Source organism: Salvelinus alpinus, chromosome 14, assembly GCF_045679555.1.
Source record: "Salvelinus alpinus chromosome 14, SLU_Salpinus.1, whole genome shotgun sequence".
In the NCBI taxonomy this organism is placed as follows: Eukaryota; Metazoa; Chordata; class Actinopteri; order Salmoniformes; family Salmonidae; genus Salvelinus; species Salvelinus alpinus.
This window is the reverse complement of record NC_092099.1, coordinates 11,500,768-11,524,770: the sequence shown is the minus strand read 5'-3', so window position 1 is coordinate 11,524,770 and position 24,003 is coordinate 11,500,768. Positions and strand designations below refer to the sequence as shown.

At 42.1% G+C, this 24,003-nt stretch overlaps 1 protein-coding gene across 4 annotated transcripts in view; it reads left to right on the top strand.

The window, feature by feature from the left end:
• Nucleotides 1–24,003, top strand: part of LOC139538416 (kalirin-like) — a 301,849-nt gene that overhangs the window by 188,459 nt on the left and 89,387 nt on the right. For all 4 annotated transcript variants that reach the window (XM_071340411.1, XM_071340413.1, XM_071340412.1 and 1 more), the window contains exons 15-28: nucleotides 1,572–1,738; nucleotides 5,701–5,820; nucleotides 10,100–10,318; nucleotides 10,890–11,039; nucleotides 13,316–13,430; nucleotides 13,975–14,090; nucleotides 14,323–14,445; nucleotides 15,617–15,799; nucleotides 18,050–18,171; nucleotides 19,436–19,502; nucleotides 19,882–19,991; nucleotides 20,310–20,379; nucleotides 21,847–21,936; nucleotides 22,289–22,381. In XM_071340411.1, the coding sequence (XP_071196512.1) occupies nucleotides 1,572–1,738; nucleotides 5,701–5,820; nucleotides 10,100–10,318; nucleotides 10,890–11,039; nucleotides 13,316–13,430; nucleotides 13,975–14,090; nucleotides 14,323–14,445; nucleotides 15,617–15,799; nucleotides 18,050–18,171; nucleotides 19,436–19,502; nucleotides 19,882–19,991; nucleotides 20,310–20,379; nucleotides 21,847–21,936; nucleotides 22,289–22,381 (1,745 nt within the window). The remainder of the gene's footprint in view (nucleotides 1–1,571; nucleotides 1,739–5,700; nucleotides 5,821–10,099; nucleotides 10,319–10,889; nucleotides 11,040–13,315; nucleotides 13,431–13,974; nucleotides 14,091–14,322; nucleotides 14,446–15,616; nucleotides 15,800–18,049; nucleotides 18,172–19,435; nucleotides 19,503–19,881; nucleotides 19,992–20,309; nucleotides 20,380–21,846; nucleotides 21,937–22,288; nucleotides 22,382–24,003) is intronic.

The window sequence follows — 24,003 nt, the reverse complement described above, 5'->3', positions numbered from 1 at the left end:
CCCCATATGCCATGTCTTGAAATATGCAGGTTAAAAGTATGTTTACGTTGTAATACTTCTGTCTCATCGCTGCAACTCCCGTACGGACTCGGGAAAGGCGAAGTTCAAGAGCCATGCGTCCTCCGAAACACAAGACCACTTTCTACCTGAGGTCCAGGCTTTTCTAACACAGGCACATTTTTTGTCTTGAAGGCCCAAAAACAGTCCCATTTCTTCCCTTGAGGCTCCCATTATTTGCCAAACAATGATCATTCTGCACAACAACTAAAAAACGATTTAGACAGGCCCGCTGGGCTAAAGATTAAAAAGCCCATCTGATATATGCCAGTCCGTTTCTGGCTGTAAGACTCCTATTGTGTCTGCGGGTTCAGAGATTGGGACAGGATCATTGATGTTACTGAGAATGTGCTGCCTTGCCAACTCAGAGAGAACAGAGGTCACCTGACTTGGGCCAAGTGGAAGGAGTTGATAGTAGGATGGGGTGGAGGGAGGCAGCATCAGAGGTGCCGGGTCAAATCTGGATTTAACCATCTGGAGAGAGAGGAGTCAGGAATTAGGTTAAAAAAGCATGGCTTTCCTTCTCCCTCAGCACAATCCTCTTACCATCCCCACTGCACTGCATGGGGCTTAATACGAGACCTGAGCTGCATCGCAAATTGTACTCTATTCCCTATATAATACACTACTTTTGACCAGAGCCCTATGAGCCAGGGTCAAAAGTAGTGCACTTTATATGGAATGGAGTGCCATTTGGGACGCACGCACACCACCTCCCCATAGCCCCCCTCACACACACCACCTCCCCATAGCCCCCCTCACACACACCAGAGGGGTGAGGAGCATCCACCGTGCCAGCCATCACTCTGTGCCAAGAGGGGGGAGGAAGGGGAGGGAGGGGGTGGAGCTGAAATCTGGGCCACCCTCGTGTGCCCTTCATGGACTGTGTGGACTGTGACATCCCCCTCAGTCAGGACCAATGGAGACTTAAGCCCTCCAAAGGTTTGTGCTGGGCTCTAGACAATATTTCAGGATGGGGGATTAAAATAGCCAGCTGTACTAGTGTCACATTTTATAGTGTACATTTACAGTATGGACAGTTTCATTGCAGGTTTTTGGAGTGGTGCTCCTCCTAGCTCTGGTCAAACGTTGTGCATCATAGGGAATAGGGTTCCATTTGGGATAGACTTGATAACCCTGGGGTTTGGGGTAATCACAGTCATTATTTAATTAGACATTGAAGGGAAGTGTTGTCTTTTTAAGTAGGGGGATTTAATTTGTTAATTGAGAAGGAACACGGCAGATTGAAATGGAGAAGGACTAGTGGACTAGCTCCACCTAGTGCTACAGTTTATAACACATCCTTCATATATACCACACAGGTCTGCAGCAACTCCTATTGCCCAGTGATAGTTGGAAACACTCAAATAAATCCAAGCGTTCAGACTCTGCTGACAGGAAGAAAAGCAGAACATTTAAAACCGACAACCGAATAGGCTAACTTATTGAATGTAACTATGCGTTGACTGTATGGTTTCATGTGGTAGTGACAGTAGTTTCGTGTGGTGGTACAGGCATTGAGCTGACTGGGGAAAAGGAGGTGGATCTGGCCACTCAGGTCCAGGAGCTGCTGGAGTTCCTCCATGAGAAGCAGCATGAGCTGGACGTCAGCGCTGACAAGACCCAGAAGAGACTGCAGGAGTGTCTGCAGCTCCGGCACCTGCAGTCAGAGGTCAAACAGGTGGGTGGGAGTACGCATGCACACACATACACACGCTCATATTGTGCAGTGGCGTCAGAAAGTATTTATACCCCTTGGTTTATTCCACATTTTGTTGTGTTACAGCCTGAATTCTAAGTGGATTAGATGTTTTTCTCACTCATCTATACACAACAGTGGAGGCTGTTGAGGGGAGGACAGCTCATAATAATGGCTGGAACGGAGCGAATGGAATGGCATCAAACACATGGAAACCATGTCTTTGATGTATTTGATACCATTCCTCCCCAATTAAGGTGCCACCAACCTCCTGTGATACACAATACCCTATAATGACAAAGTGAAAACATGTTTTTGGAAATGTTTGCAAGTTTATTGAAAATGAAATACAGAAATATCTCACACCCTTGACTCAAATGTTAAAATCACCTTTGGCAGCGATTACAGCTGTGAGTCTTTCTGGGTAAGTCTCTAAGAGCTTTGCGCACCTGGAATGTACAACATTTCTTCAAGCTCTGTCAAGTTGGTTGTTGATCATTGCTAGACGGCCATTTTCAAGTCCTGCCATATATTTTCAAGCCAATTTTAGTTAAAACTGTAACTAGGCCACTCATTCAATGTTGTCTTGGTAAGCAACTCTAGTGTATATTTGGCCTTGTGTTTTAGGCTATAGTCTTGCTGAAAGGTGCATTTGTCTCCTACTCTCTGTAGGAAAGTAGACTCCCTGGTCCTTGCTGATGACAAGAACACCCATAACAAAAATATGAAGAGTGGTACTCAGTGATGTGTTTGTTGTATTGGATTTTCCCCAAACATAATACTTTTTTCTCAGGACATAAAGTAATTTTTTTTGCCATATTTTGTTGCAGTTTTACTTTAGGGCCTTATTGCAAACAGGATACATGTTTTGGAATATTTTTATTTTGCACATGCTTCCTTATTTTTACTCTGTCATTTAGGTTAGTATTGTGGAGTAACTACAATGTTGTTGATCCATCCTATCACAGCCATTAAACTGTAACTGTTTTAAAGTCACCATTGGCCTCAGGGTGAAATCCCTGAGCGGTTTCCTTCCTCTCCAGCAAGTGAGTTAGGAAGGATGCTTGTATCTTTATAGTGACTGGGTGTATTGATACACTATCCAAAGTGTAATTAATAACTTCACCATGCTAAAAGGGATATTCTGTGTCTGCTTTTGTTTTATTTTTACCCATCTACCAATAGGTTCGCTTCTTTGTGAGGCATTGGAAAACCTCCCTGGTCTTTGTGGTTGAATCTGTGTTTGCAATTCACTGCTCGAATGAGGGACCTTACAGATAATTGTATGTGTGGTGTACAGAGATGAGGTAGTTATTCAAAAATCATGTTAACCCCTATTATTGCACACAGAGTCCATGCCATTTATCATGTGACTTGTTGAGCAAATGTTTACTCCTGAACGTATTTAGGCTTGCTATAGCAAAGGGGTTGAATACTTATTGACTCAAGACATTTAAGCTTTTCATTTTTTATTAATTTGTAAACATTTCGAAAAACATAATTCCACTTTGACGTTATGGGGTATTGTATGTATACCAGTGATACAAAATCTCAATGTAATTAATAAAAAATTCAGGCTGTAACACAACAAAATGTGGAAAAGGTCAAGGGGTGTGAATACTTTCTGAAGGCGCTGTATATGCACTCGCAAACACACTATGGCTAATTAGGGTGAACTGGACTGGTGAGAGTCCATAGCTGTTTCCAACACGCACGCACGCACGCACGCACACACACACACACACAATGAGAGAACCCTTCAGGATACAACCTACATCAAATAGTCAGTGTGAGTGCATGGCTGCCAGCAGTGATTCAATGTTTGGCTTGTTTTAGCTGCTTGGTGAAGACTGCTTTTCACTCAAACATGTTTCTGACTACTTTTCTGCTTGTAGGGTAAAATGTCAACTCAATGTATGCCAGTGCCATTGAAAAACACTAAACTTGAAATGCATTTTCTTCTGCTGTTGTGATTATTTAATCATCCTCCGACAGGCTAATAAAGTATAATCCGTGTCACTCCGAAGTTGCGTCCCAAATGGTACCTTATTCCTGACATAGTACATGACTTTTGACCAGGGCAAAAGTAGTGCACAATGTAGGGAATAGGGTGCCATTTGGGAAGCACATCTGAGAGAGCAGCTCGTCGAGAACATTTTAATCTGAATGTCAGTTTGACAGAGAGCACATTCAGCTGTGTGCATTCCTCACTATTCAAGAAATACAAACTGTGGAAATACAGATGGATGATTAAAATATGCTGGATCGCTCTCTCAAACTGAATTCAACCAAGCCATCCACATAGCAAATCACTTCGTATAGTCAATATTAAATCTACTATTAAATTATTCAGCCTCAATATCAAATGAAATTGATATTTATTGGATAATATTTCCAGACAAAACACATCTCAACCGGAAAAAATGCTGCAGTTTCCGTAAATAATGAATTATGTTTGTCGCAGTGGTAGTGACACACGTACACTGACTATGCAAAACATTAAGAGCACCTTTCCATGACATAGACTGACAAGGTGAATCCAGGTGAAAGCCATGATCCCTTATTGATGTCACTAGTCAAATCCACTCCAGTTATTATAGATGAAGGGGAGGATACAGGTTAAAGAAGGATTTTTAAACCTTGAGACAATTGATACATGGAATGCACAACTCAATATTAGGAAGGTGTTCCCAGATGGCTGCTAACGTCCCTCCCACCATCCTCAGTGTCTCGCCTCGCGCTAGCCGCATTCTGCACTAATCTCATTTGGGCTGTAGTAATTGAGGGCCAAACTGCTGTCACCGGGGACTTGGGAGTGAAGAGGCTCCACTTTGCATCATGCACTCTAATGGAAGGAAGGCAGGAAATAAGCCTGATTTGTCGCAGAGTATCTCTGAAGAAGGCTTCTGGGACTGTGCTCAGCCCAGGTATTGTGGTGGTGGAGGGAGGAGGAGAAGGTGTAGCAATGGGCAAGGCTAAGAGAGCGGGAGCGAGAGACAGAGATATGAAGAGGAAGAGAGAGGAGAGAGGAGAGATAGAGAGACTGGGAGATAGAGGGAGAGAGATAGATAGAGGGAGAGAAGGAGACAGAAAGAAATAAAGAAATAAAGAAAGAGAGAGGGGAAGGGACAGACAGACACGTACAGAGACAGACATACAGAAAGAGAGAGTGAGAGAAAGAAAGAGGGTAGTATGGATTAGCCATATCCTCAGTATCTCCCTGACCTGCACAGCCGGTCTCTGAGTTTTAGGAAGCTAGAGAGGAAAAACAATCCATGTTCCTAATCCCTCATGGGATTCCTAAATGAACAAAAGGGAACATATGTAATATCTAATAGTTAAATGCCCGTGAAGAAAATACTACTGCTAATCCTAGTTTATTCCCTTATTTATGTCGAACTATGCCAACAATTTGTGCTTTTATGAAGCTAAACTGTTCTAAAGCTCTTTGTGCCTCTAGTTGTATTTCGTGCTTGATTTTGGGATTGCATTAGATATGTATTACATAAGCTCTGTCTAAATGACTTTGTGTATTTCTAAATCCATCCTTAGGTTTTCAACTGCTGTTTACAGTTAACCATGTCTGAGTATCTTCATGCTCATAAAAAAGTGACATTATGGGTACTGTATTATGTTACGCCAAACAATAATCCAGAGTTCTTCTAGCCACATTGACCATCGCTTCCTGTGAGCTGATGCTTGCCCAGAATGTTTGCCCACCAGTGGTGGCTGGTGGCACTTTAAGTCGGAGTACAGGCTCATATAATAGTAATAGCTGGAACAGAATAATTGGAATGGTATGAAAAACATAGGAACGACATGTTTCCATGTGTTTGATACCATTCTATTCACCAAATTCCAGCCATTATTATGAGCCGTCCTACCCTCACCAGCCTCCTCTGGCCCAGGCCTAACTGTACTCCTACTCTGTGTGTCCTTTGCAGGTCCTGGGCTGGATCCGGAATGGGGATTCCATGCTGAATGCCAGCATGGTGAATGCCAGCTCGCTGTCAGAGGCAGAGCAACTCCAGAGGGAGCACGAACAGTTCCAGTTGGCCATCGAGGTAACCGCTTCCCCCCGCCAAACCAGACTGACAAGGCTAATCACTTCAATGTGCGCTGTCATGAAACTACATACACACGCATGGGCGCACACACACACACATACACAAACACACACAGATATTTGGTGTAAACTCCATATACGCTTAGTCACACACACACACACAAACATTCTCTGTCAACACCAGTGCACTGCTTGTTTTCGTTCAGCTCTTTAAATAGCTGCTGGTCTGAGCATGACGGCAAACGCTCACACACACACAGGATGGGGCTGCCTGGTAAAGTCCTGTATCAGCACACACACGCACAGGCTCTGCCGTGGCTCTCACTCTGAGTACTGGAGCCTGGTACCGGAGGCCCAGTGGCCTGTTCCAGTGCATTCTTTTGTGCGTGCATGCATGCGTGTGTCCTGAATCCCATCCAGCACAGCTCTGAATCCATTTTGGGGGAATGAAAATAAGCTCTTCAACCTTATTTCCAACCGGCGGGTGGAGCATGTTTTGACATTTACATACATTGTATCCTTTTGGGTTGCCGCAGTTCAGTGTTGTGGCACTTTAACTTTGCCTACTCAGAGGGCTGTAAGAAAACAAAAAATAGTGACCAAAGATATGGGATAAATGGCAGGAATTCAGTAGGTGAGGGATTAATATTGTACCATTCCTGTTAGTAGAGACCTTGAAGAGTAGGAATGTGAAAATAAATAGTTAATTAACATGTAAAAAGGCTAAAAAGCAAGAATTTGGTAAAAATGTACTTAACCAGCCGGTTGATACACTACATGTATCAATCGTCGAACAGCTTTCCAAAATCATGGGCATTATTTCCACTAGATGATGGATCATTGCTGTGTGGAGTTGCTTCCATTCAGCCACAAGAGCATTAGTGAGGTCAGGTATTGATGTTGGTCAAGTTCTTCCACACCGATCTCGACAAACCATGTCTGTATGGACCTTGCTTTGTGCACGGGGGCATTGCCATGCTGAAACAGGAAAGAGCCTTCCCCAAAACTGTTACCACAAAGTTGGAAGCACAGAATCGTCTAGAATGTCATTGTATGCTGTAGCATTAAGATTTCCTTTCACTGGAACTAAGGGGCCTAGCCCGAACCATGAAAAACAGCCCCAGACCATTATTCCTCCTCCACCAAACTTTACAGTTGGCACTATGCATTGGGGCAGTTAGTGTTCTCCTGGCATCCGCCAAACACAGATTCTTCCGTCGGGCTGCCAAATGGTGAAGCGTGATTCATCACTCCAGAGTCCAATGGCGGCGAGCTTTACACCACTCCAGCCGACGCTTGGCTTTGCGCATGGGGATCTTAGGCTTGTGTGCGGCTGCTCGGCCATGAAAACCCATTTCATGAAGCTCCCGACGAACAATTCTTGTGCACCTGTCAGCAACGGGTGTGGCTGAAATAGCTGAATCCAATCATTTGAAAGGGTGTCAAAATACTTTTGGTCATATCATATTAGATGCTAAACGGATATTGTTAAGGTATCAAATCAAATCAAATTTTATTTGTCACATACACATGGTTAGCAGATGTTAATGCGAGTGTAGCGAAATGCTTGTGCTTCTAGTTCCGACAATGCAGTAATAACCAACAAGTAATCTAACCTAACAATTCCACAACTACTACCTTATACACACAAGTGTAAAGGGATAAAGAATATGTACATAAAGATATATAGGTAGCTGCATTGGCAGAGCGTTCTACACTACAGGAACCAACAATTGTTATTTGGTATAAGACTCCTCTGAGATGGATGCTTTAGGAAAGGTGTATGGCTCTTGTTCCTGTCATTTCCTGAGGAGTTACCCTCCGTTAGCTGTGGACCAGTTGCCTGGTGTGCATCCCAAATGGCACCTTATTCCCTATATACTGTAGTGCACCACTTTTGACCAAAGCCCTACGGGCCCAGGGCGAACATAGTGCACTATAAAGGGAATAGGGTGGCATTTAGGGCGCAAGCATGCTCTACAGTGTAGTGTGGGAAGGCCTATAGTGTTGGGTAATGGGAGTCATCCAGAGAGGAAATTCCATTACATTGCCTTGTCGTACCGATTCAATAAACATTTCGAATGGAATTTTCAAACTCAATTCAAAAGACATACTCAGTTGATCGCATTCTGTTTGGAGACAATTCCTGAACTTTGCTTTGTTTTTGACAATACACAAATCATCATATTTTTGATTAAAAGTAGTAACTTAAAGTGAAATACTGTATTCCTTCTGGTGTAAGTGCAGAAACGTTGAATGGCTCTTTGACTGCATCCTTTCCGTTTCTCCTGCGTTGGTTCTCTGGTGAATTTATAGTTGTAAATCAGGCCTGGATCTGGCAGGGAAAGCACAACATGGTAGTTTGCCTGTCAGGTTTTAATTCTGTAAGATTGAGTACACTTGTAAAAACGTGCATTCTGTGTCTCTTAAATTCAGATGTATGTTTTCCTTTGTGATGCTGCTCAGACTAGCCAAGCAACAAAAACAGGCAGCAGTTTGACACGGTTACAACTGAATCTTTCCTTTCTAGAGGACATACGTATGTGAGATGAGGAAAAAATAGGAGAGGAAGTCGGCAGACTAGGGTACAAATGGCACCCTATTTCCCATACCGTGCACTACTATTGACCAGGCCCAGTTTCCCAAAAGCATCTTATGGCTAAGTTCATAATTAGAACCATCGTAGGAGCGTCATGAAATCTTTTTGAGCTTTTCGAGCTGTACATTTTTGGGAAACAGCTCTAAAAAGTTGCACTTGAAAACGCTTGTTATTTAGCACCTGCCTCAGACAACGTAAAACAGCTGGGTGCGCTGTTAGATGCTTTTTTGGTTGCTTTTTTGTTTTTATTCTCCCTGCCAAACATAGAATCAAGATGTTCATCTGTTTCTCTGTGACCGCTGAAAACTTCAGAAGTTGACAACAGATACAAAGTTGCCAATGTCTTTGCAATTGTTAAACATGCAGAGGATAAAAAATGAAAACTGAGATGACTACATTAAAACCTCTTGGCGCACGGATCCCTTTAACGGGATCATTTTCGTAAACAACCGCTGAATTGCAGAGCGCCAAATTCTAAAAAAACATTACAAGAAAAAATTATTTTCATGAAATCACAAGTGAAATATACCAAAACACAGCTTAGAGCGGTCATGAAGGGCAGACGAAAATTCCAAATAGTATCCGTAAAGTTCGTAGAAACATGTCAAACGTTTTTAATAATCAATCCTCAGGTTGTTTTTAACATAAATAATCGATAATATTTCAACCGGACGGTAAACTATTCAATAAAAGAGATAAAGAAAATGTCGAGCTGCAACTTTCGCGCGCATGAACTAATCGAAAGACATTCAGCTATCCACTGACGCGTTTTGATAAATCTCGCTCATTTTTTTGAATAAAAGCTTGAAACTATGTCTAAAGACTGGTCACAACCTGTGGAAGCCATTGGAAAAGGAATCTGGTTGATATCCCTTTAAATGGAGGATAGGCAGGCAATGGAACAGGGATTTCTCAAAATAAGAGGCACTTCCAGGTTGGATTTCCTCAGGTTTTCGCCTGCAAAATCAGTTCTGTTTTACTCACAGACAATATTTTGACAGTTTTAGAAACTTTAGAGTGTTTTCTATCCTAATCTGTCAATTATATGCATATTCTAGCATCTGGGCCTGAGAAATAGGCAGCTTACATTGGGAACGTTATTTTTTCCAAACATAAAAATTCTGCCCCCTAGCTTCAAGAGGTTTTAAAAGATAAATACAGTAGGCCTATAGGAAATCATATTGAAGTCAAGCAAATTGTAGACTACTGTCTCAATATATTTCATGATGTGTAACAACATGCGCAACGATATGCCAAATCTGTGATTTAGTGCATCATTATTGGGTAAGCATTAGAATAAGCCACCTCTGTATTTGCAGCCATAGGTGATAATGTCTCTCTAGGAGCTGATCCGTCATCAGTATTATGAAGTAATTATAATGTTAAGGTAAGATTTGAATGGGGAAAGCTGATCCGAGAGCAGCGCTACCCTTTCTTTTGATCCTGTCAGTTTCGACATGCTCCAACGACGCACTTAGTGAATGTTCTCTCAGCCCCCCAAAAAACATCATTGTAGAATAAAAATGTAAACATGAAACTATCTCAAGTCTTAGCACATGTTCAGTTTGTAAAAACGTAATATTTACCCAGTACATTACAATGAAGACACGATCATATAACATTGACCCCTCACTTACCCTGACCCTAAACAACCCTCTCTCTCTCTGTGTCCCCTCAGTCCCTGTTCCATGCCAATTCCCTCCAGAAGACCCACCAGAGTGCTCTGCAGGTGCAGCAGAAGGCTGAGGTCATGCTCCAGGCGGGCCACTTTGACCCGGACGGCATACGGGCCTGCGCCGAGAAGGTGGCCATGCACTGGCAGCAGCTCATGCTCAAGATGGAGGATCGACTCAAGCTGGTCAATGCTTCTGTGGCCTTCTACAAGACCTCAGAGCAGGTGTGTGTCCACCCCACACAGTGCTCCCTGAATTGTTTTTAGTTTCAGCTGAATCACTCAAAAACCGCCTCAAGCATTTCCCATCCATTAAGACAAATGGTGGTGGTGGCCTGGAGGGATTCTCTCTTTAATCACATCATCCTATCTCTAGCTATATCCTCAATAAACAAGAAAAAAATGAATTCCTACTCCTTTAATATAATAAAAAGACACAGATGATGATGATGATGTGGTTTTGTGTTTGGTTAAACTGGGCGGCAGGTAGCCTAGTGGTTAGAGCTTTGGACCAGTAACTGAAAGGTTGCTAGATCGAATCCTCGAGCTAAGAAGATAAAAATCTGTCGTTCTGTCCCTGAACAAGGCAGTTATCCCACTGTTCCTAGGCAGTCATTGTAAATAAGTATTTGTTCTTAACTGACTTGCCTAGTTAAATAAAGGTAAAATTATATATATTTTTTTAAATTCAAAGACAGAAAAGGCTGCATAACAGTAGTACATCCGGTCCCATGGCACCTCGAAATTGTGTGTGACCTATTGTGAGGACTAACTGAGACAACTGTGCCCTCCTCAGGTATGCAGTGTGCTGGAGAGTCTGGAGCAAGAGTACAGGAGAGATGAGGACTGGTGTGGTGGCCATGACAAGCTGGGAGCCATGGCTGAGACGGACCATGTCATCCCCCTCATCAGCAAACACCTGGAGCAGAAGGAAGCCTTCCTCAAGGTACAGCAGAGAAAAATGGTTCCGTCTCAAATGGCGCCCTATACTCTGTGCCTCATTTGTCTGTGTCCGCGCTCCTTCCGCTCTTTCATCTGCTGTAGTATGAAACTGTTCAAACAGTTATTGTGTCTTGAAGTTGCCGCCATGTTCCATTAACTCATAAAGCTCTACCAGCTGCAACTACTCCGGATGGTTCTTCTCAGCCATCATGTTGCCTTATATTTTCGTAACTTTTTTGAAGTGTTTCTGACGTCGTTGATAGTTTCTTCCTCCCTGGGGAGGGTGAAGTTGCCCCTGGAATCTGATATTGGGTCAGTTCCGCATTTCCCCCACTAATGGTTAAGGGTAGGATTGAGGGAGAGGAATTTGATCCGAGATCTGTACCTAGGAAAACACAGTAAAGATCAGCTTCCCCATATGGGAGAAATGCAAAGCTGACCCAAGATCAGCCAGGGGCAACTTCACCCTCCTCCCCCCAGCTCCTAAGAATCACCCAGGGGGATGGGAACACAAAACAGCCATGAGTGCTGCATGGAAAGTAGTGCACTATAGGGAATTGGGTGCCATTTGGGACGTAACCCGTGTTCTATTGATCATTAATTTGATGCATATTCACAGACCCTGAACTGATGCTGTTCTGTCTGTCTGATTCTTTTCAGTAGAACTCATCGTTATTCTGCAACACGTAGCTGTTTGGTTACATATTTATTTTCCCATTACAGAGCTGGGATACATGTCCACCTCTGGCAGGACATGTTGTGGATGCCAGTTTACTTGTTGTCAAACAAAAACAAATAACCATGTTGACAGTGTTGTATCCACAGCGCATTTGAAAACTATTCCGACCGCCTCACTTTTTCCACATTTTGTTACGTTACTGCCTTACTCTACAATAGATTTTATTTTAAATCACTCATCAATCTACACACAATACCCCATAATGACAAGGCAAAAACAGGTTATTACATTTACATAAGTATTCAGACCTTTACTCAGTACTTTGTTGAAGCGCCTTTGGCAGGGATTACAACCTCAAGTCTTCTTGGCACACTTGTATTTGGGGAGTTTCTCCCATTCTTCTCTGCAGATCCTCTTAAGCTCTGTCAGGTTGGATGGAGACCTATTTTCAGGTCTCTCCAGAGATATTCGATCGGGATCAAGTCCGGGCTCTGGCTGGGCCACTCAAGGACATTCAGAGACTTGTCCTGAAGCCACTCCTGCGTTGTCTTTCCTGTGTGCTTAGGGTCGTTGTCCTGTTGGAAGGTGAACCTTCGCCCCAGTCTGAGGTCCTGAGCGCTCTGGAGCAGGGATCTCTCTGTACTTTGCTCTTTCCCTCGATCCTGACTAGTCTCACAGTCCCTGCCACTGAAAAACATCCCCACAGCATGATGCTGCCACCACCATGCTTCACCATAGGGATAGCGCCAGGTTTCCTCCAGACTTGACGCTTGTCATTCAGGCCAAAGAGTTCAATTTTGGTTTAATCAGACCAGAGAATCTTGTTTCTCATGGTCTGAGAGTCTTTAGGTGCCTTTTAGGAAACTCCAAGCAGGCTGTCAAGAGGAACTCTGGAGCTCTGTCAGACCAAGGGCCCTCTCTCTCGATTGCTCAGTTTGGCCAGGTGGCCAGCTCTAGGAAGAGTCTTGGTGGTCCCAAACTTCTTCCATTTAAGAATGATGGAGGCCACTGTGATTTTGGTGACCTTCAGTACCCTTCCCCAAATCTGTGCCTCGACACAATCCTGTCTTGGAGCTCTACGGACAATTCGTTCAACCTAATGGCTTGGTTTTTGCTCTGACATTTACTGTCAACTGTGGGATCTTATATAGACAGGTGTGTGCCTTTCCAAATCATGTCCAATCAATTTAGTTTACCACAGGTGGACTCCAATCAAGTTGTAGAAACATTTTAAGGTTGATCAATGGAAACAGGATGCACCTGAGCTCAATTTCGAGTCTCATAGCAAAAGGTCTGAATACTCATGTAAATAAGGTTTTTCATTATTATAATTTTTTTAAATTAGCGAAAATGTCAATATCTGTTTTCGCTTCGTCATTATGGGGTATTGTGTGTAGATTGATGAGGACATTTCAGAATAAGGCTTCAACATAACAAAATGTGGAAAAAGTCAAGGTGTCTGAATACTTAGCGAATGCACTGTATGTTGTCTTAAGATACACATGCAATATCCTAACCTCTCAATGTATTTTGGATGGTAGTTGTGGATACGTTGTCCATTGCAAGGAACCTGTTCGACAATGTATTTTCTTGTGCCACAGGCTTGCACATTGGCCAGGAGAAATGCTGAGGTGTTCCTGAAGTACATCCACAGGAATAATGTGGGTATACCTGGTGCTTCAGGCCATGCCAGAGGACCTGAGCAGCAGGTTAAAGGTCAGTCACAACAGTCTTATTGGACTAGCATGGTGTTTGTCCCAAATGGCACCCTATTCCCTACATAGTAGCTAATAGTAATAATATTTAATTTGTAGAGAGAATTTCCCACACTCAATGCACACCTACTTTGGACCAGGGCTGGCCAAAAGTAGTGCACTATATATAGGGAATTATAAGGTGTCATTTGGGACACACATAAATTGACTTCTGAGCACGAGTTCTTATACCTTGCTGTTACTAACTCTTTGCATGCTCCTCTTCTTTAGGAAATGTACATATTTATTTTCACATTCAGTTTACTTTCAGTTAAATTTACTTCTAATGTTTCTTATGTTTCTTCATAGACTAGTGAGGTTTTGTTTGAAACTCTGGAGTATTCACCACTGTTAGTTATTACTGCACTGTTGGAGCTAGGAGCACAAGCGTTTCACTACACCTGCAATAACATATACGAAATATGTGTATGCAACCAATAAAATGGGATTTGATTTGAAGATCTGCTAACTTCTTTCTGTGCCCCGGGCCTCCCTCTCCTCTTTAGCCATCCTCAACGAGCTACTCCAGAGGGAGAACCGGGTTCTGCACTTTTGGACCATGAAGAAACGCCGCCTGGATCAGTGCCAGCAGTACGTGGTGTTTGAACGTAGCGCCAAACAGGTGAGCTCTCCTGAACGCAGCCCAAGCACTCCGAGTGCTGTGTTTTTACTGCATGTCCATAACATCTGGCCTCCTGGACTGGACCCAGCCAGGGATACGTGGGTTTTTTATTTGCTTTCGATGGCCAGCACAGCCAACGATGAAAGATAGAGGACATGCAGAGAGGAAGAGAAGAATATGGAATGAGGGAGCTCTTCACTTCGCTAATTTCCCCCCATGTCTCTCTCCACAGGCTTTAGACTGGATCCAGGAAACAGGAGAGTATTACCTCTCCACTCACACCTCCCCTGGAGAGAGCGGCGAGAGGAGTCAGGAACTACTGAAGGAGTATGAGGAATTCCGAGTCTACGCCAAGGTATGGAGCTGGTGCCTGGAAGCAGATATAGGTTGCATCCCAAATGGTACCCTAGTCCCTATGTAGGGCACTACTTTTGATCAGAGCTCTGGTCAAAAGTAGTGCCCTACATCGGGAATAGGGTACCATTTGGGACGTAGCCCCAGAGCTACTGTTCGGAGTCTGCTCTGACTCCGTTACTTACTGCTGACCCTATACCTGCATATCACATTATCTAAACACTTCCACTGCAGTCTGCCTCTTGTCTACCTGTTTACAGCCTGATGAGACCATTGGCTATTATTTTTTTTATTTTTTTATTTCATTTATTTTTGGGGGATCTCTTTTAGTCCTCATTTGGACTAATCTTCCAAGAGTCCTTAAACATTCAAATACAATTTATAATACGAACACATTTTCACATATAAACACACTGTTACAAACATAATAATACACTAACATATTGACCCGATAAATACTCAGTCCAGAAAGATATTGATTCTTCATCTACTATAGTCCAACACAACATTTATACGTGTTATATTTAAATGGTTTTAAAGTATTGTTTAAATGTATATATTGAGAGGTTTCTGGTTTGCTCAGTTAAATTATTCCATTTCTTTATTGCTCTAAATCGAAATGTTATTTTGCCTATTTCTCTTTTCTGTCTGGATAACACATAGATGGTGGACAATCTATTCCTAGTATTTACTGAATGTCTGTCTCTTACCAACTGAATACCGTTGTGAATAGAGTTTGGCTGTTTTAAATGGTGTATATTATGAAATAAAATAAGCATGTTCTTTTCAATTATCTTATCGATTGATGACCAACCAAGAACATTGCGCATGACTGCAACAGAATAACCATATCTCCACCTCCACAATCCTTGCTGCTTTGTTCTGTGCATTCTGCAGCCTCCTAATTTCACTTGCTGATGCATTTCCCCACGAATGCATTATCAGTGGTTAAGGCAGCAAACAAGTGTTTGGAGACCTCTCCTGAGGGATGTCTGCACTCTCTCAAGCGTCAGCCTAGACATTGACGGGGAGTGTGGAGGCTACAGATGATTGAAACATTCACACACAATCATGCTTACATGCACACACCCATGTTATAATACACACACATATATGCAAACTCACCTATACACACACACATACACACTCATCTCTCTGTGGGCTTCCTACAGCAAACCAAGGAGAAGGTGAAGCTCCTCATTCAGTTGGCAGACAGCTTCGTCGAGAAGGGACACGTGCACGTCATTGAGCTGAAGAAGTGGGTCACCACAGTGGACAAGCGCTACCGAGACTTTTCCCTCCGGATGGGGAAGTACCGCTCCAGCCTGGAGAAATCACTGGGCATCAGCTCCGAGGTAAGGCCCCCTGGAGGGCCCCTGTAAGGCCCCTATAGGGTTTAGGACTAACCCCACCTGCTGTGAATGCTCATTCATCAACATAACATCAGTCCCTGGCAACTAATTAGGCTTAGTCTTTCTATTGCTAATGAGTATGTTTTCAAAGGACGTACGAAATGAAACAAATTTTGTCCAACATATGATATTCATAATTTGTGCTCCCTTAAATGTATAGATAGTCCTTCATCTGCTGCTGTTGTTATAACTCCCTTAGAGGTCACCTCCCCAGTAGAAAGGTCCTGCAAATAGACTTACTGTTGAAGTCGGAAGTTTTACGTACACCTTAGCCAAATACATTTAAACTCAGTTTTTCACAATTCCTGACATTTAATCCTAGTAAATATTCCCTGTCTTAGGTCAGTTAGGATCACCACTTTATTTTAAGAATGTGAAATGTCAGAGTAATTGTAGAGAGAATGATTCATTTCAGCTTTTATTTCTTCCATCACATTCCCAGTGGGTCAGAAGTTTACATACACTCAATTAGTATTTGGTAGCATTGCCTTTAAATTGTTTAACTTGTGTCAAAAGTTACGGGTAGACTTCCACAAGCTTCCCACAATAAGTTGGGTGAATTTTGGCCCATTCCTCCTGACAGAGCTGGTGTAACTGAGTCAGGTTTGTAGGCCTCCTTGCTGGCACACGCTTTTTCAGTTCTGCCCACACATTTTCTATGGGATTGAGGTCAGGGCTTTGTGATGGCCACTCCAATACCTTGACTTTGTTGTCCTTAAGCCATTTTGCCACAACTTTGGAAGTATGCTCGGGGTCATTGTCCATTTGGAAGACCCATTTGTGTCAAGGTTTAACTTCCTGACTGATGTCTTGAGATGTTGCTTCAATATATCCACAAATTTTCCCACCTCATGATGCCATCTATTTTGTGAAGTGCACCAGTCCCTCCTGCAGCAAAGCACCCCCACAACATCATGCTGCCACCCCGTGCTTCACGGTTGGGATGGTGTTCTTGGGCTTGCAAGCCTCGTCCTTTTTCCTCCAAACATAACGATGGTCATTATGGCCAAACAGTTCTATTTTTGTTTCATCAGACCAGTGGACATTTCTCCAAAAAGTACGATCTTTGTCCCCATGTGCAGTTGCAAACCGTAGTCAGTTTTTTTAATGGCAGTTTTGGAGCAGTGGTTTCTTCCTTGCTGAGCGGCCTTTCAGGCTTTTGTACCTGTTTCCTCCAGCATCTTCACAAGGTCCTTTGCTGTTGTTCTGGGATTGATTTGCACTTTTCGCACCAAAGTACATTCATCTCTAGGAGACAGAACGCGTCTCCTTCCTGAGCGGTATGACGGCTGCGTGGTCCCATGGTGTTTATACTTGCGTACTATTGTTTGTACAGATTAACGTGGTACCTTCAGGCATTTGGAAATTGCTCCCAGGGATGAAACAGACTTGTGGAGGTTTACAATTTTTTTTCTGTGGTCTTGGCTGATTACTTTTGATTTTCCCATGATGTCAAGCAAAGAGGCACTGAGTTTGAAGGTAGGCCTTGAAATACATCCACAGGTACACCTCCAATTGACTCAAATGATGTCAATTAGCCTATCATAAGCTTCTAAAGCCATGACATCATTTTCTGGAATTTTCCAAGCTGTTTAAAGGCACAGTCAACTTAGTGTATGTAAACTTCTGACCCACTGGAATTGTGATATAGTGAATTCTAAGTGAAATAATCTGTCTGTAAACAATTGTTGGAAAAATTACTTGTTTCATGCACAAAGTAGATGTCCTAACCGACTTGCCAAAACTATAGCTGGTTAACAATACAATTGTGGAGTGGTTGAAAACCGAGTTTTAATGACTCCTATTTAAGTGTATGTAAACTTCCGACTTCAACTGTAAGTGTGACTATCTCACAAAGGAACGGCTTCCACCGGGGGCAAGACCTAACACAACTCAGTTTGAAGCCCTGTCCTCATCTCCACACACAGGCATTGATTTCTCCTCTACTTGAAAGAGTTTTTCATCAAATAGAAAAGTCTATTTGATGTCAGAGTGCTGAGTGCTGAGTCATCATGGACCATGTTGAAGGGAATATAACATGACTATAATGATACATCCCAAATGGCACCCTCTTCCCTATGTATGGCACTACTTTGACCAGGGTCCATAGGGCTCTGGTCAAAAGTAGTGCACTACATAGGAAATAGGGTGCCATTTGGGATGTGTGCTGAGAGCTCCCTCTGTCTCTGGTAGGATAATAAGGACTTGGAGCTGGACATCATCCCGGCCAGTCTGACTGATCCTGGGGAGGTGAAGCTCCGCGACCCCAACCACGAGGTCAACGAGGAGAAGAGGAAGTCAGCCAGGAAGAAAGAGTGAGTACACACTGCAGACAGAGATAAATAGGGAAGTATCGCTGGAGGAAGCAAGTGTTGCAAAGTACTCAAGTCTATGGTAGTACTATGGCTTTTCATAAGGTGTATAGGCCTATGTTTAACATTTCATGATGTGCTGGGGGCTGGTCAAGTGGTAGTGCTGCCGTCTGCCCACGCCAGAACACATATGCTCTTCGAAGAAGTGGTTAGATCACCGTTCTGACACTCACTTTCTCTGCTGTATCCCTCGTTTATATACAGTTCATTCGGAAAGTATTCAGACCCCTTGACTTTTTCCACATTATGTTACGTTACAGCCTTATTCTAAAATTGATTAAATTAAATGTTTTCCTTATCAGTCTACCCACAATACCCTATAATTACAAAACAAAAACAGGTTTTAAGAAATGTTTGCAAATATATAAAAAGAAAACAACAGAAATACCTTATTTACATAAGTATTCAGACCTTTTGCTATGAGGCTCGAAATTGAGCTCAGGTGTATCCTATTTACATTGATCATCCTTGAGATGTGTCTACAACTTGATTGGAGTCCACCTGTGGTAAATTCAATTGATTGGACATGATTTGGAAAGGCGTACACCTGTCTATATAAGGTCCCACAGTTGACAGTGCATGTCAGAGCAAAAACCAAGCCATGAGGTTGAAGGAATTGTCCGTAGAGCTCTGAGACAGGATTGTGTCGAGGCACAGATCTGGGGAAGGGGACCAAAAAAGGTCTGCAGCAATGAAGGTCCCCAAGAACACCGTAGCCTCCATTATTCTTAAATGGAAGAAGTTTGGAACCACCAAGACTCTTCCCAGAGCTGGCCGCCCGGCCAAACTGAGCAATCGGGGGAGAAGGGCCTTGGTCAGGGAGGTGACCTCAGACTGGGGAAAACGTATATCTTCTTAATTGGCTCAAACACATTAAAGAAAAAAAATCCACAACTTAACTTTTAATTAGGCACACCTGTTCATTGAAATGCATTAAAGGTGACTACCTCATGAAGCTGGTTGAGTGCCAAGAGTGTGCAAAGATGTCATCAAGGCAAAGGGTGGCTACTTTGAAGAATCTAAAATCTATTTTGATTTGTTTAACACTTTTTTGGTTACTACATGATTCCATATGTGTTCTTTCATCGTTTCGATGTCTTCATCACAATGTAGAAAATGGTCAAAATAAAGAAAAACCCTTGAATGAGTAGGTGCGTCCAAACGTTTGACTGGTACTGGTTGCTGATATATGTGTTCATTTATCCAGGTTCATCATGGCTGAACTCCTTCAGACTGAGAAGGCCTATGTCAGGGACTTGCATGAATGTTTAGAGGTAAGCTTATTCCTCTTCCATTTTCGCTTGGCAATGAAACTCTTCTTTTCAGGGTTGTATTGGCCTTGGTATGGACTCATAGAATTGGTTCTTGGGATGTTTTAATGATATAATAAGTCAGATTTGTTCTTTGTTTTTCACCTACACAGTCATTGGTCGTCACAGACACAAGTTTTTCAATGACATTAACATTTTAGTTATCCAGAGCAACTAACAGTCAGTGCATTCAACTAATTTTTGAAGGAAAAAAACACATTACAGTTATAACCCTTCTTCGAAAAGGTTGCCAGGATGAAAAAACAAGTCCAAGATGTTTTGTGAGGATTGGTTGTAGGACATGATAGGATGTAATTTACTGTAATCTCCTCGTCTTGTCTAGACGTACCTGTGGGAGATGACGAGTGGGGTGGAGGAGATCCCGCCTGGCATCGTCAACAAGGAGCACATCATCTTCGGCAACATCCAGGAGATTTATGATTTCCATAACAGGTAGGAGTCTCTTTCAAATTGAGGATGCGTCCCAAATGGCACCCTATGCCCTATATAGTGCACTTCTTTTGACCAGGGTTTTTGTCAAAGGTAGTGCACTATATAGGGAACAGGGTGTCATCTGGGACACATCCTTAATTTGAAAGAGATTCCAACTTGTTATATCAGTTAGCTTTGTTGTTGTGTTTCAGAGTGCACATCATTGCATGAGAGACCAATTCACTTCTATTTCATGTGATTTTGGTTGAGGAAATACGTATTCTATGATAAGCAGTGAATATTATCATGGTTAACCCTCTCTTTTCTGTCTAATTGCAGCATTTTCCTCAAAGAGCTAGTGAACTATGAACAGCTACCTGAAGATGTGGGCCATTGTTTTGTCACATGGGTAAGACTCCTGTTTTCACTCAATGGGTCGTGTTCATTAGAGCACACAAAGGAAAACGTTGTGAAACGTATTGCAATGGAAACCGAAAATGAGTATTTCTTATTGGTCACGTCCAGGTAGTCCCATCCTGCTTCGTGCCTAGTGAATACGACCATGGTGTTTCGTTTTTTGCTTACACCGCCCACAGGGCACTTCTGACTTGTGGCTTCATGATTGATAATTACATGTGAATGTTGTTTACTTTCTTGCAATTAGTTTATACAGCATCTGTAATCAATCAATCGAATGTATTTTATAAAGCCCTTTTTCCATAAACCATAGGCAGGCATACAGTAGCATGATTTAAAAATATGTATTTCAGCTTTATTTAACTAGGCAAGTCAGTTAAGAACAAATTCTTATTTTGAATGAAGGCCTAGGAACAGTGGGTTAACTGCCTTGTTCATGGGCAGAATGACAGATTTTTACCTTGTTGACTCGGGGATTTGATCTTGCAACCTTTCGGTTGCTAGTCCAACGCTCTAACCACTAGGCTACTTGCCGCCCCATGATAAACTCTTGTAAAGCTGCTTGGTTTAAGCATTGGCAGTGAACATTGCTTACCGTAGTTGTAGTCAAATCAAATCAAATTTTATTTGTCACATACACATGGTTAGCAGATGTTAATGCGAGTGTAGCGAAATGCTTGTGCTTCTAGTTCCGACAATGCAGTAATAACCAACGAGTAATCTAACCTAACAATTCCACAACTACTACCTTATACACACAAGTGTAAAGGGATAAAGAATATGTACATAAAGATATATGAATGAGTGATGGTACAGAACGGCATAGGCAAGATGCAGTAGATGGTATAGAGTACAGCATATACATATGAGATGAGTAATGTAGGGTATATAAACATAAAGTGACATAGTTTAAAGTGGCTAGTGATACATGTATTACATAAAGATGGCAAGATGCAGTAGATGATATAGAGTACAGTATATATATATACATATGAGATGAGTAATGTAGGGTATGTAAACATTATATTAAGTGGCATTGTTTAAAGTGGCTAGTGATAGATTTTTACATACATTTCCATCAATTCCCATTATTAAAGTGGCTGGAGTTGAGTCAGTATGTTGGCAGCGGCCACTAAATGTTAGTGGTGGCTGTTTAACAGTCTGATGGCCTTGAGATAGAAGCTGTTTTTCAGTCTCTCGGTCCCTGCTTTGATGCACCTGTACTGACCTCGCCTTCTGGATGATAGCGGGGTGAACAGGCAGTGGCTCGGGTGGTTGTTGTCCTTGATGATCTTTATGGCCTTCCTGTGACATCGGGTGGTATAGGTGTCCTGGCAAGATGCAGTAGATGATATAGAGTCCAGTATAGAGTGGTATATATATGGAAAAATAAATGCATGTAAGAAAATATATGATCAGTAATTTGAATTTGACTGGATTTTCCCATTCTGTTTTGCAGGCTGATAAATTCCACATGTATGTAAATTACTGTAAAAACAAACCAGATTCCAGCCAACTCATCTTGGAGCATGCTGGAAGCTTCTTCGATGTAAGTGAATGAGTTTTCCTCTTATACCTGTAGGTGGTGCCAATTAGCCATTTATTTCAACACTAAAACACAGGAATCATATTTTTTCTGCTTATAACCATTAGTCTCTTTGCATGACAGTGCCCAGCCATCCTGAGTCTGATGACTTCTGTTCCAAATGGCACCCTATTCCCTTTACAGTGCACTACATATGAACAGTGGCCATAGGGTTCCAGATAAAAGTAGTGCACTACATAGGGAATAGGGTGCCATTTCGGACGAAGACATGATGATAGGCTTGAACACATTAGGGTATCTCAATGTCAACATCAATATGCTTTAATCGTCATGATGTCGTCAATTCTGTGTGCAGGAAATCCAGCAGCGACACGGATTGGCCAACTCAATCTCCTCCTACCTTATCAAGCCAGTGCAGAGGATCACTAAGTATCAGCTTCTCCTCAAGGTAGGGAACATGATGGGACAAAAGGTTTCTGTCCCAAATGGCACCCAATTACCTATATAGTGCACTACTTTTGACTAGAGCCTTATGAGCCCTGGTCAAAAGTAGTGCACTACAGTCATGACTGAAATGATTGGCGACATTGGTAAAGATTTTTTTTAAAGAAGGAAATTGTATTATTTTATGCTAACACAATTGCTTTTTTTCTCAAAAAGATAGGAATAAAAATGATTGGCACCCCTGTTTTCAATACTCCAGCACCCTCCCCTGGCGATGATAACGAGACAGCTTTTTTCTCAAATGGAGAACACATTGGGAAGGATCTCAGACCAATCCGCCATTCAGAACCCTTCCAGATCTTTGATATCCTTCATCTGCTCTTATGGACTTCCCTTGTGAATTCAAACCACAGGTTTTCAATGAGGTTCAAGTCTGGAGACTGAGATGGCCATTGTAAAATGTTGATAACTGGGTAAAGTTCATGATGCCATTGACCTTTACATGGTGCCCAGGACCAGTGGAAGCAAAATACTCCCATAACATCAAAGATCACCACAATATTTTACAGTAGGTATGAGGTTCTTTGCATCCTTTTGACACTAGTGCTGAGCGATTAGTGATTTTTGAGGTCCGATAAAATATCTCAGTTTTCGATTATTCGATTATTCTTTAAAACATTAAATGCACTATGCATTATGTGGGTTGAATGCTGTAACAACACAGATTTTTTAAATAAAATTCCCATGATGGTAGTGACTGCACATTACTGCTTATCATTTATTCACATTACTTTACAAATTAATTTAAGCTGAAATGTCTTGAGTCAATAAGTATTCAACCCCTTTGTTATTTGAAGCCTAAATACGTTCAGGAGAAAACATTTGCTTAACAAGTCACATAATAAGATGAATGGACTCACTGTGTGCAATAATAGTGTTTTGAGCATGGTGAAGTTATTAATTATACTTTGGATGGTGTATCAATACAACCAGTCACTACAAAGATAAAGGCGTCCTTCCTAACTCAGTTGCCCGAGAGGAAGGAAACCACTCAGTGATTTCATCATGAGGCCAATAAAAAACTGTTATAGAGTTGTTGGCTAGAGAGCATGTGCCCAGACCAGAGTAGGCACATTTGCTATTAAACACAACAGTTTTTGTGACAAAAATATCGGTAGAGTTGAAAATGCGATGGGAGTACATTGAACTTGAAGATTCTTATTCGGTACATGAAAACTTAAAGCTGCAATATGTAACTTTTTGGGCAACCTGACCAAATTCACATACAAATGTGAGTGATAGATTTGTCATTCTCATCGAAAGTAAGTCTAAGAAGCGGTAGATCTGTTCTATGTGTGCTATTTCGTTTTTGCGTCTTTTAATTTCGGTTTTGTTCACCAGCTTCAAATAGCTGAAAATGCAATATTTTTGTTTATGGAAAATATATTTCAGTGATTTCGATGGTACAGTGATTCACTATACTTGCTTGTTTTGTCACATGAACTGAAATTAGGCTAACTATTAGAATTTTTGAAAAAAGGGAATGGCATAGCGATTTCTGCATAGTGCACCTTTAAGCGAAAAAGTACATTTTGTGTGCACTATGTCATCACGCACTGACTTTTA